At 38.3% G+C, this 20,819-nt stretch overlaps 1 protein-coding gene across 2 annotated transcripts in view; it reads right to left on the reverse strand.

Annotated features, from left to right (window-relative positions):
- Positions 1–46: 46 nt before the first annotated feature.
- The window catches only part of sorbs2b (sorbin and SH3 domain containing 2b), a 42,740-nt gene continuing 21,967 nt past the window's right edge, over positions 47–20,819 (reverse strand). Inside the window, exons 15-30 of one of the 2 annotated variants that reach the window (XM_057349326.1) lie at positions 19,646–19,729; positions 19,015–19,071; positions 16,175–16,224; positions 15,116–15,294; positions 13,256–14,764; positions 12,257–12,342; positions 12,091–12,137; positions 11,876–11,990; positions 10,767–10,895; positions 10,259–10,450; positions 7,285–8,124; positions 5,857–6,003; positions 5,097–5,210; positions 3,152–3,201; positions 2,898–3,004; positions 47–2,182 (exon numbers count right to left, since the gene is read on the reverse strand). In XM_057349326.1, the coding sequence (XP_057205309.1) occupies positions 2,121–2,182; positions 2,898–3,004; positions 3,152–3,201; positions 5,097–5,210; positions 5,857–6,003; positions 7,285–8,124; positions 10,259–10,450; positions 10,767–10,895; positions 11,876–11,990; positions 12,091–12,137; positions 12,257–12,342; positions 13,256–14,764; positions 15,116–15,294; positions 16,175–16,224; positions 19,015–19,071; positions 19,646–19,729 (3,768 nt within the window). In that variant the 3' untranslated portion in view covers positions 47–2,120. The remainder of the gene's footprint in view (positions 2,183–2,897; positions 3,005–3,151; positions 3,202–5,096; positions 5,211–5,856; positions 6,004–7,284; positions 8,125–10,258; positions 10,451–10,766; positions 10,896–11,875; positions 11,991–12,090; positions 12,138–12,256; positions 12,343–13,255; positions 14,765–15,115; positions 15,295–16,174; positions 16,225–19,014; positions 19,072–19,645; positions 19,730–20,819) is intronic. The other variant, XM_057349327.1, reaches the window with a different exon arrangement.

The raw sequence follows: 20,819 nt of genomic DNA on the forward strand, positions 1-20,819 counted from the left end.
AAGAGGGAAAAACTGAGACCACAATCTGTTGAAAATATTAGTTCAGACAGAATTTATTTATGCAGTACTCCACACAGAGAGACAAGGCAACGATTTAAAAAATCATTGATCATATGCTTGCCTTTACCTGTTATTGTTGAATATAACGAGAGGCAATGGTTTAGGGCTTTGTCGTCTCTCCAGGAAGAGCTTGGTATGCTTTGCAGACAGAGTATTGCATCACTGAAGTACTGACCGCTGTACTTTTATTACAGCAATTATCAGTTTCAATCCATCCAGGAACCATTAAACACTTTTAGCACTTTACACCCTTAAAAGGATTCATTCTCCCCAAAATGAAAAGTCATTTACTTTACAAACTCACATAATGAATTACTCTTTCTTTAAGGATGTCAGTGTTTAACATTATGTGGTACAGTGTAGATGTTATGCATATTGTCATTCAGTGGAATTGCATTTCTGTATAAATTATGTGATTGGGTTCAATTCCCAGTGAATGTACACAGTAACAATAGTTTGTATACCTTGATGCCATGATGTGTGTGCCAAATGTAATACATAAACATAACCAATATAAGAGCGAGTGAACAGTTTTTATTTTTGGGTGCACTATCCTCAATAATTTTAAGTAGGTATATTATAAACATTAATTTCCTGACACGTCGTGTTAAAATGATTAAACCATGACACTGTACACACAATATTTGGTAAAATGATGCACCAGGAACAGTCCTCAAACTCTTTTCTAATCACCTAGTGCTTAGAATGGAAGACCGGGATGCTTTAACACAAAACCACTTTAGAAATCAATGGTTAAGGATGCAGGTTAAAGCCAGATGTTAATGAATGTTTTCGTGTATGACCAGCCCACACACATCACAGCATTGTCGAAGAATGAATGTGGCCGGCTGAAAGTTTCACACATGATCAGTTCTTTATGAAACAACATGCGCAAGATGCACATTTAAGCATACGGACAACACAGCAACTGCCTAATATTGCCTAAAATACATCGATTGTTGGTTCGTGTTTCTATTGCCTGACACGTTTACAGTTCTTGTACGGACCCAAATAAATCGTGATGAAGTTTGCAATGCTGCATATTTTAAAATGTACAAGTGATGAAACGTAGGCAAAGCATAGTCGTTATATGAACAAAAACATGGAAAAATATATTAAGTATATCATAATGAAAAAGTTTGCTGAATGATAAGATAAACAAAATAGATTTAAGTATTTCATTTCCTTAATTAGAACCGGTCTGAATATCTGACATACAAAATGTACTCATGCTCCTCTCATTGGCCATAAACAGATTACAGACTGTAAACCAAGAGTGATGTGCAAGGTCACCCAACACAAAATTATTTAAAGGCAGTAGAGACTCAAAAAGATTGAATTTGAAAGTTAACGCACCTACTTTTGCAAATTGCCTTTTGTTTGGGAAACTGCATTCTTAAAACTGATTTTGATTGAAAATACAAAAATATTTTTCTGATCTGTAAAATCCTTCAAATGCTCAAAGGAATGTCTGGAGGAAGAAAGTAGAGCCCTAGAAAATGGGAGGCCATTCTCCACCCATGAGATCACATACTGAAAGATACATGTTAGTGGGAACATACCTGTAACGTCCAGTGTGTCTGGCACAAACATGACATTGCAATACTGTTCAATCTAGATGAGAACATACATCGGGGCAGCAGAAGAACATTCCTCACCTACTGTATTTTACTCTTCCAATGAAACAAAAACGCCTCAATAAATAAATGATAAATAGGGCACTTGATTGATCATTTTAAAATTCATCAGCTTTTATAAAAGGTAAACATACCGTTTTTTTCAGCTAATGTTAAACATGTAGGCAACCAAACATTTTAAAGCCATTAATGAAATTCCTTTTTTAACATAATACTTCCAGATTTGAATCATTCGCACACTGGAAACAAGTAACATGGTGCCATAACCCCTTTAAATGTCACTGGCTTCTGCTTCTTCCATTAGTCCATCGGGTTGATGACTGGAATAAATCGTCCTAAATCCAGCAGTTAGCCACAGGTGTCATTCTCCATCACTCTTTTGTAGATGTCTGTCCATCACAGATTTGTGATAGCTGGGTCAATTCAGAGGCGGTTCACATAGTTTCCAGGAAAGGTTCCAAAAAACTTGGTTCTTCTGGATGTCCCTAAATTTTTTAAATATGACAAATATGCATTTGTGACCCTGCTTGTGAAATATAAACTAAAGTATTGTTTCTTGTGATTTACTGTTTTCAACATAAAATATATTCTTTACATTATGTAGAATGATTTTGTGAAAATATAACCTTGATATCTTTAATATTGACCTATTCAGGGTCAGGGCCATGTCAAAGATTGAACTCATAGTGAAATTAAAGTAACACCCAAAGATGAAAATTCTGACATCATTGACTCACCCTCTTATTTCAAACCTGTACGACGTTTTTCTTCTGCAGAACACAACAGAAGATATTTTGAAGAATGTTGTTAACCGAACAACGGCGGTACCCATACACTTCAATTGTATTGAAAACCATTGTCGTTCAGTTACCAACATTATTCAAAACATCTTCTTTTGTGTTCTGCAGAAGAAAGAAAGTCATGCAGGTTTGAAATGAGGAATGGGTGAGTAAATGATGACAATTTTCATTTTTGGGGGAACTATCACTTTAATGCTTGTAATCCAATTTTGATGTTTCTAATTTTAGATTATGAGACATTAGCCTGGATTACACAGACAGTGTCACATTTGTGTCTAATCGATTTAACCATCTATCCTGTAGTTTAACACAGCAGATTTTCTTTGGAGTACAGCTCCGGCTAGTGGCAAGTAACGGAACTTCACTTAAACAGTCTAGTAAAAAGAGTTTCCAGTTTTACCCACAAACCATCCGTCATCGCACTTCTCCATGACGTCAACAATATCTCCATCCTTGAGTTCCAGCTCATCCTCATTTCGTGGTGTATAGGTATACAGGGCTTGAAATCTGAAAGACAAGCGCTCAGAACTTCAGTGCATACAGAGTATAACAACTAAATCACAAATTAAACATATCTTCAAAACAATATTTTACATTTTGAAGATGTGTAACACATTTAGAAAAAGCTAACTACATGAAAAACGAGTTACTCACGGTTCTCCTACACCTTGAAGAGGATCATGAACATATGCTTGTCTTTGGGACTGAAAAATAGAAAACAGGAAAGCACATTTTAAATGTTTCTGTCTGAGGTTTCACTGTATGTTCTTCTGATAGGAGCAGCCGCAAAACCTCACAAAAAAAAACATTAATGCAAAGCCTCAAGCCAGACCTGGATCAACTGTATATCTGAACTTATCAGGTCTGATCAAGCACACCTTAACACTATTAACTAGTTAAAAAGTGCAACTGCAAGTTTTCTGCTTGATCGTATGAAATACGTTTGAGATCCAGGACTACCGGGGCAAAACAAATCTCGGTTTCTAAGCCCTTAACCAACATACTGTATGACACAATATGTCTGATTTAAAGGGACAGTTCACCCAAAAACTCTATCATCATTTACTCCCCCGTCGAGTTGTTTCAAATCTGTATAAATTTTTTTGTTCTGATGAACACAGAGAAAGATATTTGGAAGAATGCTTGTAACCAAACAGTTCTTGGCCACCATTGACTACCATAGGAGGAAAAATGACAATGGTAGTCAACAGTGCCCCAGAACTGTTTGTTTTCCTACATTCTTCAAAATATCTTCTTTTGTGTTCAACAGAACAAAGAAATAAAGCGTTTTTCCTCCTATGGTAGTCAATGGTGGCCAAGAACTGTTTGGTTACAAGCATTCTTCCAAATATCTTTCTCTGTGTTCATCAGAACAAAGACATTTATACAGATTTGAAACATTTCGAGGGCGAGTAAATGATGACATCATTTTCATTTTTGGGTGACCTGTCCCTTTAAGGACTTCGAAACAAATGCCTGAAATTCTGGAAACGAGGACTGTACTCCCCTTCTTTGGAAGGAAATGTGGGGAATAGGTGGCTTGCCTGGCCCTGGGGAGTACACCTTGTTTAAGCTGTGTACACAGAAGAAATCATTGGGACATTCCCATGAGTTATCAAAGCACGCTCTGAACACACGGCTTAACCAATACAGCGTGAAAAAGCCAGTCTCTTCTGCTGGTTTGAGCCACAAAACACTATCCAGCACACATACGTCTGCAGAGATCCACTGTTCCAGATCCAAAGCGGTCATGCAGAAAAAACAGTTTAGACACGCATTTATCATGCAGAATCCAACCTGTGTTAGGTATTAAATGTTATTTCCTCAAGTAAAACGTGCCGATACAAACAGACAAGGCCGACAAAGTGTTAGAAGTATCCCTCATAGGGCTGCACGATCATGAGTAAAATGATAAATCACGATTATTTTGCTCAAAATTGTAATTACGGTTAATAAACACGGTTATTTTGTCAGTTCAGAACTTTTGTACTATATTTAACATAACATTTTGTGACCTTCGGAATGGAAAAAAAACATTTTTTATTTCTTGTTTTATAAATCATTACTATTGGTCACCCTTCATGTTTGTCTGTGGGTTTATGCAAAAAAGTATTAAATTAGTAGAAATGCAGTGAAGTTTTTTTTTCCTGTAAAGTGGCAGTTTAAAAGATACACGCTTTGCGATGGTTTTCTGACCTTATCGGGAGTTTTGTGCTTGCTTTTAAAACATTAATATCACAACGATTATGTTAAATGAATCGTGGGAATCATCAATCGTTATCACGATTAAAATACGATTAATCGTGCAGCCCTAATCCCTTATTTATTACACAGTATTGGATACGGTACAGATGAAATGAATTGTATAGAGTACAATAATATCAACAGATCATAAGCATACAATAAGTATACAAAACATCTTGTATATCATGCCCTAGAATAGTTATTTCTAGGTCTTGTATTGCAAAAAGTAACATTGCGAATTCCCAGGTGAAATTCATCGGATGACATGATTTGTGTAGGGATACTTTGAAAAGCGTAAAAACAATTTCTCTCGAGTCAATGAGCCATTACCACACAAGGTGCACATATTCCCTACCCTATGAGATGATGAAAAGTTTTGACCTCTAACAGGCGATCCGCAGGACCTCCTAGACATCACGGGGCTACGAGGGGGCTTACCGACAACCGCAACATCACGCCTTAACACAGGCTGAAAGAACCAGAACCATGAGACTCTTACATGGGGTTTTATGAAATCAATGTAAACACAAACAAAACAATATTAACATGAATGAGTGAACCAGGCATCAAATTTAAGAATGTTCTTTGGACTATTAGTGCATGAAGATAATTGTGCATCGGTCTAAATGTTTCTCATTATGTATCAGTTGCTCCAGCCAAGCATCCATTACGAGCTCGGTGTATTATGTTGTTATTTGTCCCATTCTTTCAGGAAAAAGCCTATAAATCTCACTTTAAGGGTCATATGATTATGGGTAGTGCAATTACTGTAAAACGGGAGGATTGGAATGAGGGTGGTGGGAGTTGGATGATTCATTATTATTCAATCATGGACATATTTGCTAAAATGACTCCACCATTCTATTGAACATAACAACTTCCTACATGTCAGACAAATGTTCATTCATTTACAGAATGAGTTCATTATGCTTACAAAAATATCTATTGGTAATATATACTGCAACAATGATGCACTCCGATACACATCAACGTTACATAGGCCACTTAGACTGAAAATGTTAGAAGCTATTAAGAATAGGGGGGGTAAGATCGGAGTGGGGTGGGGAACACATGGTACAAATCTGTACTGTCACTAACAAGCACCTTGTCATTACCTTGACCTTTTGGGAGCGAAAATCCTGTCGAGAGGACAGTTTTGCAGAGGGAGGGGGAGACTGTGACACCCCAGGCAATGGTGGGGTGGAACGTGGGGAGGGGGGAGAGTATTTAGCTGATGTGGGGAGTATATACGGCAACGACATCTGTGAAGACAAGGGAGAGAGATGTGGAGAGGCATTTTGGGAAACTTTACCCTGCTGATATGAACATATAGGATTGTCTACAGGGCACTTTTCACGAATAGGTTACAACGCGGATCCTCGAATGCTAAAAAAAAGTTGATTGTAGTGAGCCAAAGTAAAAACAGAGAAAATGTAATGAGACTACAGTATATACTTGTCTGTCAGTCATGCTACAGGTTTCACAATGTTTTTATTTATTATCTATTTTTGAATGCTTTTTTATTTTGTTTTAGGTAGTTTATTTGATTTTTTTCTTTTTTGTGTCAATTTTAAGGAGTTATATTTTTGAAATGGGGAAATATTACGCTTTAAAAAGCTTGAACATCATTTTTGGTCATTAAAATTAGTTCATAACTAGTCTTTACAATGTAAATATGAATTTAATAGATTGTCAGAATCCTTACATTGTTGTATAATTAATTATTTTATTTTTAAACATTTTGAGAATCTATTAAATTCATATTGAATACATTGTAAGCACATCGTGAACCTACAAATTATTGACAAATTTTAATTGTTTACAAGCATAATAAAGCAAAAATTACAAAAAAAGTTTTTAAACTTGACACAAAATTTTTTTTAGATGCATGTTTTGTGTGAAAATTAAGGAATGTTTTTGTAATTTAAATGTTTTTTTCTTTTTCTAATTTAATTCTAAAATTAATCCATGAATAGGATTCTTATTAATTCAATAAATTCAAAATTCTTACATTGTAGCATAACTAAATTATTTTTATCATACAATAATGTGAGAATCTACTGAATTCATATTGAATATGTTGTAAATACATTGTACTACTAACCTACTAATTATTGACAATAGACATTTATTTTAATTACCAAAATAATGTGCAAGCATGATAAAGCATAACACAACAAAAATATCACATTCTTTAAACTAAATGTAATCACGTTATTTTAATTATTTTCATTTGAAAGTTTAACATTTATTTAAGGAATTGAACATTAACATTAAGGAATGTTGATTTTTTTAAATGTTATGCTTGCACACAGTTTTTCAATAGATTCTCAAAATTCTCACATTGTTTTGTGAATTTAATTAATGCAGTCAAAATAACATACAGTACACAATCATTCTCATAAAGAAAAATGGGATCTGTGCTTCAAATCCTTTAAAAGAAAGTCCTGGAAGTATAACGTATTCGTGAAATGCACCACTGATGCTTTTGAGAATGTAGATATTATTATACAGTTTGGAGATATCACCCCAATGAGCTCTACCTCAAAATCTGACCACTCAATGTGGTCAGGTAATACTGGAGTAAACGTATTTGATGTCAGGGACTGGCTGTTGTCATCATTTGTGTCCTCCTCTATAAACAGTTTAGGTAACTTTTCTGTTATTTCTGGTTCCTGGTGATAAAATCCCTCCTCTTCTACAAACGCCCCCTTTGACTGGCTGGCTTTAATGATGGACACTAACTCCTCGCACAGGTCATCCTCAGCGTCTTTTGGAAACAGGGTGTCTTTGTGAGACACGTGCTCCTCAAAAACAGCCAAGTCAACAGGACTGCACAGTTTAGGAGAATCTGTTTTGCCTGATTCGTGGTGCTCTTTGCTATCCGAGAGCTGCAGTTCTTTCAGAGTTAAATCTGATTTTTGGATGGGGAGAATCTCTATGACACTGCTAGACCTGGGGCTGGAGTCGAACGTGGATGAGGTGGGGGAAGGAGTGAAGGAGGCAGAAGTGAGGTAAGGTTGAGGTGATGGGCTGGGATCAGGAGACGTGTAGGACTTTGGGGAGGAGATGGGAATGAAGTGGCCCTCTTTGAGTGAAGGAGTGGAGTTGCGGGGGGTGAGGGCTGGAGAGCGGCCCAGCATGGACGATGCAGGAGAGGGGGAAATGGTAGAATCCAGCCCTTCAAAATCAAGCTGGAAGTTGGAAGGGAAGGGAGGAGGTGTGGGGGCAGGAGTTCCTGAAGGAGACAGACCCAGAGTGAGGGCCAGCCACTCGCTGGTGATGGCCTGAAGGTGCGCTGCTCTCTGTGGGCTGGGTGAGGATGATGAAAGCGGACGGAGAGTTGGGGATGGAGGGCTGTAGAGGGTACGTGCAGATGATAGCTTGAAAGAGAGAGACAGAAATACAGAGTGACAGTGGAGATACACACTGAAAAACAAGAGAATGGAAAGAAAATGAAAGGGACAGAGGGAAAGATGAAAGATTTGACTGTTTCATTTTCCATAAAGAAAATACCCCTTAGAAAACAAGGATTTAAAGCAATAATTCAAGCAAAAATGAAAATTCTGTCATCATCTAGTCAACATCAAACCCTGTATGACTTTCTTTCTTTCATAGGAGCACAAGAATAGATGTTCTGCAAAATATCTAACTGTTCATTATTGAATTACTGTGAAAAAGACAATTTTTACGCAAACAAGACCATTCAACACAAATGCTATTGTGTGGTTGCTGTCTTAATAATGCATTAGCCCTTTGTTCTCAACCTTTTTGACTCCAAGGCCCCCCATTGTATTCACCAATATTTAAACGCCCCCCCTCTACCCAATTTCATCACCACATTTTTTTTAGAGCTTAATATAAACTAAAAACTTTATTAATTATAAAAATGGCCAAATAATAAGAACTATCTTGTTTTTTTAATGTATTTCAATGCTAACTTTGTCGAATGAAACAAAAGTCAGCTGGGGCTCCCTTGTGGGCCCCGGCCCCCCCGTTGAGAACCACTGCATTAGCCCTCTGGTACTATTTATTTATCTATATACCCTTCTACCCCTACAATGTCTTCTAAAAGCATGTGTATAAAAAAATCAGATTAACACGAGAAAAAAGTGTCACATTAGTTCATTTCTACAAAAATCATACAAATAAAGCACAGCAAGTCGTATGGCTTTCCCAGCTTTTAAAGGGGTCGTATGGCACGAATACGTCTTTTTACGTGTCTTTGGTGTGTAACAAGCTGCCCATGCATGTATTAGACACGCAAAATTGCAAAAATTTAAGTGTCGGAACAAAAGATGCATTCGATCTAAAAGCGAATGCTCACCCAGACCTGCCTGAAACGCCTCGTGTAACCACACCCCCACAAATCTACGTCAGTTCGTGGTATGAGTTATGACCGCCCAAATGTATACGCAAGTAAGGTGGCCGTACCTGTCAGTACAATTGCTTTGGAACCTGATGTTCCAAATATGGTAAGAGGCGTTACATTTCCATCACACGCTTGCAGTATTCGACCAATCACTACGCACTGGTTAACTGGCCAATCATAGCACACCTCGCTTTTCAGAGGGATGAGCTTTGTAAAAAATCTGCGTGTTTCAGAGAGGCGGGGCAAAGAGGAGATACAAACATGCACGGTATGTGGAAAATACAGCGTTTTTGAACCTTAAATCGTGTATACACATTGCATTACATCTAAAACAAACGATAATATTAATTTTAGCCGTGTCATATGACCCCTTTATAAAACGGTCAGTTCTGGTCCTTGATTCTGATTGGCTGAGCGGAGTTCTAAGATGTTATAAAATACCCCAATATATAACGGCTGACCTCACCACATAGCCTAAATATCATTTTATTTACTTTATTTTATGAAACCTTGCTAAGCATATGGAATAACCGTTTTATAAAAGCAATAAGCCCCGCTAAGCAGTGGGTTACAGTGCATTTTATAACAGCTAAGGGCGTTGTGGCACGACGCGAAGCGGAACCCACTGCTTCTTGGGGCTTGTTGCTTTATTAATGCCAATACGGGATATTGGCATGAGTGTGATTAATCTCATTTAATCCTGCTGAACCCATCGTATGTGAGCAAAGAAATAAACCTTCACTTCTTGCTTCTATAGATCAAATGACAACTCATTTAATCTGAATTTATTTTACACAACATGTCAAAAGTAATCTAAAGATGATAGAGGTGATCTATTTTGACACTTGGACAGTTGCCATCCAAGCCAGGACTAATTTTGTCTTTGCCACCTTGTTGGCACTGATGTTACTGCTAATGAACTCTGGCAATATGAATAGCATGATATTAATAAAAGGTTTTACGGTCTTGACACCACTGTTTTTAGCAGTTGATAGACTTAACAAGATCAGATCAGAGTATATAGTCAAAATCTCATAATACTTAAAATCCAGAAATCACTACCTACCATGATCAACACCTGAGCTTTAGAACTGTAATATGTGATTTTTTGTGTATTTTAGATTTTGTTGTGGGTGAAAACATACCCTACTGTGCAGTCTGTCACTGGGGTAGCTGGTGGGTATACTGGGCCCAGGAGGTTGACCGGTACTTTGTACTGAAGACTTCTTAGTAACATCCACATAAGACACTGGAAAAATCCCTTGTTTGTTTGTACCCAGGATCTTGCCCTCATACCAGTTCTGATCCACTTGACGCAAGAGAATGACACGCTCACCCTGAAGAACACAACATGAAACATTAACGGTGACATTTTTAAACATCATGAGTAAGGCATGTCAGTTCAATAAATTCAATTCTTCAATCCAAAAAGAATGAAATGTGGGTGGGGCTATACAGCACAGTGACAAAATACACTAGGAGACCATCAACATGTTATGTGAGTTTATCACATTTAGGACTAAATGCATTGTAGAACAGTATCCATCAGTAAAAGAGGCGAGCTTTTAAAAAGAACAACAATAATAGGAAGCTGCTTAAAGTATTTATTGATCAGTATTTATGATGTCATTACTGAGAAAACAAGAGTTTTACTTTTCTTAATGAAAGCTCCACATTGGTGTCAGCATTGAAGTTGTAGCGAGCGACTGCTTCTCCGATTTCTTTGCTCTGGGCTGGAGGAGGGGGTCTCGCTGGCTGATGTCTCTCTGAAGGAGAGATTTTCTGAACAGACACAAAAACAGAAGAGGAACAGTGAACAGATTACTTTAGAAGATAGTAAGTTAGTTTCCATAAAAAGATACAAAACTGTTCAAGTTTTTACAGTTTCTTTTGTAAATAATACTATCTGTACACAAAAATATAACTCTGTGAACATTGTCATTTCTTTCATTACCAAAATAATATGGAAATAATATGAATATATAAAAACATGTGCTGAAAAAACATGAAAAAACGTTTCCTTCCTTTGCAATGAATTTCCTTCACTTTTTAAAAAACATCCCAAGGTAAGACCTGAAAAACCGGGCTGATAAAATGCCAAAAGGAGAATTTAGCAAATTCTAGACATATGCTGGTTACTTTAAAGATGCTAGAATACAACAGTTTTGATTTCTTTTGGATGCTTTTAGTCATCACGTAATTTATAGTTAAAATTATGTTAAAGTCCCAGTGAAATTAAAAATGACAATTCTTATTTTTTCATGAAATATTGCAGCGTTTATAGTAAATAGCTTATCAAAGTGGGTCATTTTCTTTTTAAAATTCACTGACCCTCATAATCTTCATTTAAAATCTGAAAATGCACTTCCGCCCTGAAATGACTATACATCTGAAATGACGTAAACTAGACGGCTTGGCCAGAGCATCCGTTAACTCCTCCCCTTCAACTGTCAGTCTGCTGCCAGTTTCATTTCAAAATCATTGCAACAGCTGTTTTTACACATCCAATCAATTCACAGCTAAAAACGCAAGCCACGCCCACTAATTTTCTCCTTGGAAATTCCTTTTCACTCGGAAATGTGTCAGAATACGGAAGTAGAAACGATCGCAACTTCCGGTTCACGGGGAATTTAATCTCGGCGAAACTATGCAATATTATTATTATAAACTGTAGATAAAATCTAAATAAAGAATAAGTGTTTCAAAACTTTTGAATGGTAGGGGTTAATATAATTCATTTTAAAGGTTTGCAGAGTACACACCTCCACATATGAGATGGGAAAGATGCCCACATGTCCACGGTACTCTCCTTCATACCAGTTATTATCTACTTGCCGGGTGATGTACACAGTCTCCCCTTTCTTAAACGTCAGCTCTCTGGATGAAAAAGCAAATTGGCCATACTATATATTGTGGAAGCACAAAATTGCCCAATACGAAAAATATAACAAGAAGATTTCCCCAAAGCTGTTCATACTTGGCTGTCTGTGCTTTGAAGTCATATGTTGCTCTTGCTGGCAGTTTCTGTTGGGTAAACAAGATGGAGAAATCAAACTCATTTTATCTCAGCATGTAATAAAGTTTATTTACCAACTGGTTTAAGTGTTGGTCCAATTTTAGTGTTTTTACAACAGAGCAATCACCTCTCTGATGTCAGGGGTCTGTCTCCTCCTTTGTGGTATGTGGCTGCCCACATCAGGATAACAAAATCCTCGATATGTGTCCTGGTCTGGAAATGAGACACAATTGAATAAATTTACCCACAAGCCTCACAGAGGATCAACACTATTTCATGCACGGGAACATGGATGGGGTTGATGAAAGAGAAGCGCAACACAATAAATAAAAAAGTAATTAAACATAATATAAACATAATAACAAACATACTGAATAGTAGCAAGAATGACTTAAACCTGATATTCTGTTTTTTTTTAATCTCAGCAGTTATGTTACAATACACCCAACCTTCAGACAGATCCCTAGTATAGTGTATTTATGTTGGACTCCAAATGGTGAGCTGGCATTTGTGCCAACTGCGGGCAAGCCCTCAGAAGGGTCTTCATTTATAAACTCAGAGAGCTATGCAAAGACATACAGAAGTATGCATTTGACACAAGCTATCGAATGACTAAAGATTATCACAATAAAAAGACTTCCTTCGCTCAAACAAATACACTAAAGCCTCAGGTACTGAACCTGTCAAGTCCGAGAGAGAAAGCTGTGTTAGCGCTCATAAGAGAGTATGTTTCTGCCCAAGCCAATAAAATCTGAAATCTGTTTTTAGACTGCATGCTTCAGCTGCCAAAGTCATATGTCCAAAGCTATTTATGTAGACAGAAACTTCACAAAGTTCTCTCTTTTGTGGGGAGCTCACACCAGGCTGAAAGCTTACGTTAGACTTAATCACAAAAACATGACAAAAAATATACAAAATGATGTGAAATAATAAGCAAGCATGGGGACAATTCACAAAGAAAAGAACAGATGTCATTCCTCAGAATGTAATAATTCGTTCCTCTAAGCAAGCACATTCACAAACACAGATGGAACGGAGCAATGGCGGTGAAGCAGATGGAACGAGAACTCAAACACAGGGGACAGCGGGGGATTTGGGACACCAGAGACAGATGAAGAGGTTCCACCTTCATAGCAGTATTCAGAGTTGTGGTTCCTCCGGTTGTTGTTGCGGTCTGTAGGGTTGTGAGAGGCACTATGGGACAGCCACGAACACTCGGGTGTGTGGATGCACTGATTGGGCATGCCGTCTGGCTGTGGGTGGTATGAGCGATCCGTAGGGCTGATTCTACCCAGAACGTAGAGGGAGGAATTCCGTTCAGGAATGTCGGGAAGCAACTCCGCCAGCAACCTATGGAGGATGCTGTTATCCGCCAGGCTGCCCCTGCGCTTCTCAGCACGTATGTGGTCGTAGATGTCTTTCAAGGCTGAATCTAAAGCCTCGTGCATGCAGCTCCTATATTTCGGGAGTTGGGAAAAAGGTGACAGGTTCTTCCGGCGGAAAGGCACTGGGCTGACCAGGAAGGCAAGTTTGCTGAGTCCGAACTCGGATTCTTCCAGTCGCAACTGTTGCCTTCGGTTTTGCTTGGCCCTCTCGTGCTTAATCATGGTGGTGAAGCGCGTGTAAGACGCCGGGCAGCGACCCTTGCAGGAGCTTACGAGCTGCCGTTGATAATGATGATGGTGCCCTGATCCACAGAAGCTCTCGGAGGAGGCGAATGAACAGAGATCAAAGTCCCTTTCGCTGCAATAAGACGAGCCTTCTATATGTATGAAGTCGTTGAGGTCGGACATGACGGCATCCTGTTCGCTATCCGAACAGTCGTGATGCATGGAGGATTTTTTTAAGTGGTCACTGGTCACTTCGATGTGGATTGGCACGTGATTGTTTATCTTGGGGTATTGAGGTCGCCCTTCGGGGGGGTTCCTGGCGGGTGGGTCTTCATCCAGTAATGACTCAATTGAGATGCTACGCTTGGGACTGTAGGTTCTTTTGGAAGAACACGTGGTCAGGCACTCACCGCCAAGATTTGGCATGGATTTGGATTTCTGGATCAGACTCTCAAATTGAGAAATCCGGTTGTGCACCATGTCCCTAGGCACCTCCTCGTTGCAGTCGTTAGAGCCAACGCATCTATCCCTACGTTGTTCGCTTTCATACTTATGGATCCTGGATTTGACTGAACAGATCACGGTGGAGTTGATCAGCTCTTTCCGGTTTATGTGATGCATCTTCTTGTAGAGTTTGAGGAAGCCTGGTGCATCATGGGCCGAGCGGTGCCTGGTCCTCTCTCTACGTTCTTCAGGCTCCCTGGTGTCACTAAATTCCTCCAGTTCCCCGTTATGCAAAAGTGACCGCGTGCTCTCTGAACGTGTCTGTACTTTTTCTCTCCCTTGACCTTCAGACAGGAGATCATCACAGCTCCAGGATTTAAGTTTGGGAGATGCCTCCTCAGTGCTTATCCAGTTTTCGTGGACTGTTTGCCAACCATCCGGAAGGCTTGAGAAGCCCTCCGCGATTGGTATAGCTGTGAAATTTTCATTTTGCTGTTTGTTTTGATATGTGGATTCTGAGGTAGCACAGTTTGCACTTTGACAGTTTATATGTGCTGAGTGCATATTGCTTACATCCCCACCTTAGATATCCAGCACAAGCAGCATGTTAAAAAAGAGATATGAGAAGACATTAAAAGGTAATTGACCCACAGAGGAGAAAAGTCAGGATGTTTATACTAAGAAGCCCTGGAAGACAACCGGGATCTTGATCAACAAGCCCTCTCTGCATAAAGCGGTAGCAATTGAAATGCAACACTACACTGAGGAGCGATTTAAACACTAAATAATTCATCCAACTTTAGTCATGCAAAAGGAAAGCCTTTTAAAATTCTGCCCGCGCTGCAAGGAGCAAAACAAGAATCGTCTGGGAATTTTCCCTGTTGCCAATTTTTCGAAATAATGTGAAGTGTGTCTGCTTCTCTGATGTCTACCTTTACTTCTGGTGGAGGCGGGGGAGCTGGGGCTGGTGAGGGGGGTCCTCTGGGTACTGCTGCTCCTGGACGGCTCTGGGGGTCTGACAGAACTCTGTGTTGAGCCCACATTACTCTGGGTCCTGGGCTGAGAGGATACAGGTTCAGATTGCCGTCGTCTCTTGTTATCACTTGCAGAGCTGAGGAGTTTAAATGAAGTAAAGACTGAAGAAAAGTTATCATGTATATAGACTAAAATCAATGTGAATAGCGAAATATTCTGAATTAAATAAATATCTGTTTTTTGTGGCATGCTGCTAAATTATAACAAACTGGCAGTTAAATGAATAAAAACTTGAAGCAACTACTTTAATGCACTTTTTATGCATTTCTTGTTGGTGATGATGTATGATAACCAGACATTTTTACATTTACATTTATGCATATCCAAAGCAACTATACATTTGTTTCTGAGTATGTGCAATCCCTGCGATCGAACCCGTGAACTTGTATTTCCTCTGATTCAAACCCTTGACTTGAAATTGGCACACAACTGAAGGGTCAGTGAGGAGGGTGAGGGTTTTTTATTTCACAAGAACAAGGTTATTCCATCTGTTTCACCCTAAACTCACTCACAACAAGCTTTACAAGTAACAAACAAAATGTACAGACAATAAAATATGGATTAATAATGTCACTGCATTAGCTAACTAAATTTCTAACCTTATGGCATTAAATTAGAGAAGGAACATTTTTAGCAAAAGAAAAGTTAAATTTAAACATTTTTTTCAGTTAAGGTGCTCAGTTGAACAAAAATGATTAGGACCACATTTAATGAACTACACAATTGGTTACTCCACCAGGGCGTGCGATTAATCCGCTAAAAATTACCTTGAGACCAGTTGGTTTCATGCAATTGGAAAAACCCCAGAGAAGCGTTCAGCCTCATTTGCTAGCAGATGTTGCATTGATCGACTATATTCGTAAGTCAAGCATTTGTCTAAATGGTTTCCGGGGTCAGTGTACAGTAGACCTGCATACATTGAACAATATATGTGTGGGTGGGTGGACCAACTGTACCTTATCGGCCTTTCAAGGCTCCTTTCTTTGGATGGCTGATAAATAGAGGTCTGAAACAGATGAAGAACAAAGAATCAAGTTCTTCCTTAAAGTCCACACTTACAACACATCTTCAGCATTCCCAATTCTCCGTTCCCAAATCTGACAATGATCCAAAATCTGTGAAAGTCCTAAATGCCGTGACACAGACAGCCCCGGCCAGTCCCAAGACGGCTAGATGTGACAGACCACTTACAAGCGTTTCTATGTCGAACAAAGCAGGGAATTCCTTGTACGCATGGCTGGAGTAGATAATCATCTTTCTGTTTGTTAATGCTCCGAGCGGTGTTTTATGGAGTAGCTCTTCAGACCAGCAGCAGACACCCCTAGCATTTTTTTAACCCTCTTTAAAAGTAGCCCAAGCATGCAGTACCAGGAATGCCATCCCAGTGTGACACATTTACATTCAGTAAACATAAATACAGCTCTGAGTGGGGCTGCAAAGCCTCTGTAATCATTTTTAGAAGTTCTCTGTTTGGATTTACAGCATTCCTCAAACCATAACTGTACACATCGTGAGCTAAGTTCTCATCTTTACTTTCACAGGTCTGTAGTAAAGTTCTTGTATCTTGTGGTACATCTATTATAAACTTTCAGCTCACGCTCTTATAAAAGGTAACGCAGAGAGAAAAATGGTTTGCAGTCGGAGTATCCTCACAGTTTGGGGCAGCATGCCGTGGACATGGTCAGCAATGAATACAAACAAAGTAACTGTCAGTAGTGATTTTGAGTATTTCAGCAAAGGCAATAAGAATGATGATCTGTCAAAGTGTCAGTTAGCTACATTTACAATGACAGAAAAAAGCTCCTGAGTGAAACAGGATATGTAGTGCTGTAGATGTCCATAGATCCTTCACCTACTACAAACATAAATCTACAGGGTGACAGAGGAAGTGTGTACTGTCACAGGATGAAATGTACAATAAAAGAGAAGCAGTTATTATGTCAAACAAAAGAAAGATCTAATGTGGTGTTATAGTCAGTGTATTAGGACAGTGGTTCTCAGACTGGGGGCCGTGGTGGATCCAGGGGGACCACGGTTTTTGTGGCATTTAATGAAACATAGAAATGTATCACAAATTTTGTGTAATCAAACCTTAAAAAAAATAAGTCCACCAACCAAAAGAATTGATGTTCCAGCATTATATAATTGAATATGCTTTTGATTTAATTAAAATTCAAAGTATAAGATTATACGTTTTTATTGGGGGGGCACAAAGGGATGAACCCAACACAAGTGGGGTCTTACAACGAAAAAGTTTGAGAACCACAAGAGACCTGAAAGCCCCCCCGACGAAAGAGCTAACAAACACTAAAATGATTTTAAAGTTGCCATGAAAAGGAGATTGTCTTTTTTTCCATATCGTGACGTACTGTATATACGAATGAAAAAACTTCCCAAATGAGAAAAACATGTAGGATGGGACTTGATTTAGTTCATTAACTGATTGGATCTTTGAAAGTTGGGTGTTGCAAACAAAATGGAGTCAGATTTGTAAGCCAGTTTGCAATCAGTCAGTCATTGAAGCCCCGCCCTCGCGCCATTCCTCATGACCAGAAGTGAAGAGAGGACGTTTCGAGGGGGGGAGGAGGTTAACGTTTTTGATTAAAGATTACAAGTGCAAATGAATTAAAAAATAATAATTATATGTGCACGGATAAATAATTTATATATAAATACTGCAACACTGTGTAAAACTTAGATTAGAATTATCATTTTTAATTTCATGCCGACTTTAAAGTATCCCAACAAAGAAAAGAAAATAAACTGAACAAATGAGTCAATGTATTATTTTGCGTATAATGAATAAGATCTGAATATGTTGACTGGACAAACAATCCTACATTAAACAAAAGCTTTGAAAGTTCTCAGCATGCATATGCAGCATATTAAATAGTTTGGTTAATATTTAGTTTTTGGTGAATTTATGCCATTGTTGTTGTTGCTGTATGTTGTATTTAGAGTTGTTTTTTAATGAATGATGTTTAATGATTAATGTTTTGACTGCTGAAAGTGCTTTTAACACAACGTGTTGTGTTTAAGTAGTTCCTTGATCAATGTTTTCAGTCTCTCTAAAGTCGAGGATGTGTATAATCTAACAAAGTTAAATAAAAACTCAGTTTCATTTGGGTGAATTAAAAAAATCTGCAATGCATACACAAACAAATGCAATTACATGTACACAATTTATTTTAACAGTGTAAAGTAATTATTTCCTAAACACATTTTTCCTAAACACATTTATCACACTCCACTGCAAAACTGAGGCAAGATGTCACCAAAAACAACGAAAAAAAGGGTTTAAAACGGTTTAACATTACGTTCAAGATGCAAAATGCCTGCAGTGATCAGAATTGTTTTACATAACCGCAGCTGTCTTTCTGAAAATCTCCATATTTTGTGATTTTATGTTTTGCAATAAACGATTATTATTAGTCACTCTTTTAACCATGTCTGTCTACACTATTAAAATCCTTACAGTGATAGATCACCCAAAAATTAATGTTCTGTCATCATTTATTCACCCTCTTATCATTTCAAACCATTATGACCATTACCAATGCAAGTGAAAGGGGGCCAGTTAACAACATTCTTCAAAATATATTTTTTGTGTTCTGCGGAAGAAAGAAAGTCATAAAGGTTTGAAATGACAAGAGGGCGAGTAAATGATGACACAGTTTTTATTTTTGGAGTTTAAAGAAATGAATGATGTCACCAATGAGCAGGTGTGTCAATTGAGGCAAACTCGGTCATCAGAATAGGTCTCATAATTAGCCTTGCCCTTTATCTGTTCATTTACCTCTGGTGGGGTTTGAGGAGAGCTCTCTGGGTTGTAATCGAGACGTTTTTTCGGAGGCTTCAGTGGGATAGCGCAGGAGGTGGAGCAGAGATGAAGGTTGAGTGACAACAAGGGAGAAAATAAAGTTACATGACTGAGGAAAGGAATGCTGGGAAGGCCACTAACTAAAGTAAAACACACCACACACTGCAGCATCGTAACACAACCTACAGCACGCCGAGGCTCACATATCACTATACTAAAGCTAGTACTACAAACACCTTGCAAAACGTGTAATAAATGCCAAAAACGTTGCTTGTAAATACAGCAAAGAGTGAAAGTCATGCAACTTAATCCCACACCGCATTAAATATCTAAAACAGTAGATTAATGTAAAATCAGCAGTGTTAAACCAAACACAATGCTAAAATGCTGGTGGAAAGGAGCAAAGCTCATTTACACAGAACCTGATATTGGTTATTCATCAAACTGCCCCATGTGTCTCAAACATATGTCCGCTCATTCAAAATCAATCGTTTCAGACATGTGTGCCACGAGCCGATGGCACGTATCTGACCTTTCCAACCTCACACCAAACGCAAGCGGCATGCTAGCAGCACCAAACCAAAAACACACAACTAACCACACTTACCGGCCGCCCAAACTCCAGCTCAGCAAAGAACTTATACCACGGCTCATTCTCTAAATCTAAGTCCTCTGGTTTTAAGTTACTCGTCTGGTGAAGAGAATGAAAATCGATGAAAAATAGATGGAAGAAGTGTTGGAAAAAGTAGCCATGGTAGGGGGAAAATTATAGACATAAAAATAAATTAGGAAATTGTTGCTTGGTGAAGAAGGCATTGCTAGTAGTGTTGATGCATGATTCTCTTCTATCCAGCAGAGGGCAGGAGTACACCACGCATTCTCAATGCAGAAAGGCCAACAGCTCCATCTGAAGCAAATTGGTTTCTCTAACCTTATTAGTGACCTTGACCACATTACACTGTCAATGTATCTGTTCTCTTTCACCTAGCACTCTACTCATGCTCTGTCAAGCATTACAGCTCGATTTTAGCAAAATACAGTGAACCACTATCAATTAGCTTCAACTGCTGTCACGTAGGGCTGTCACAATGATGAAATTTGGCTGACGATGAATTGTCTATTAAATAATTGCGATAATTATTATTATAACGATTAATTATCATTTATTTATTCAATGTAACTAGTAACATTCCCTATAGAGTGACCTTAACAGAAAAGACTGTCTTAACAGAAGAAACTTGAGAGTTGAGGATGATGTCGTCTTGCTGATGCAGTAAATTGGGAATCACTTTAATAAAACTCATAAACACAAATCTGATACAATTCAAATGATGAAGAAATCTCATTCGAACGTAACAGTGAGTGTAGATCAAGGACGGTGGATGTAAAATGCTGCAGATCACCCTTGTTTTCTAAGGATTTACAATAATTGCGGTTATCTGAAATAATTGTGTTTGTCAAATAATAATTATAATAAAAATAATAATAATTGTGACAGCCCTACTGTCATGTAAATTGTAAATACAATTCTATTAATGGGCAATTCCAACGTTATGGACGTGCCATTTTGCGTTATGGACGTGACATAAAAATGCTCAGAGAATGAATTTGTTACGAATATATTGAACCATCTGTTTATATTTTACTGAACCCTTGTTGACAGAGTCTAAACATAAAAAAATGTCAGTCTGTCAAAAAAATATATTTTAAAAAAGGGAAATAAACATGCGTTATGGATGTGACAAAAAAGGACGCGGTTTTTGGGAGACAATAAACTTTGT

The sequence above is a fragment of the Triplophysa rosa genome, linkage group LG13 (assembly GCF_024868665.1).
Source record: "Triplophysa rosa linkage group LG13, Trosa_1v2, whole genome shotgun sequence".
Lineage (NCBI taxonomy): Eukaryota > Metazoa > Chordata > Actinopteri > Cypriniformes > Nemacheilidae > Triplophysa > Triplophysa rosa.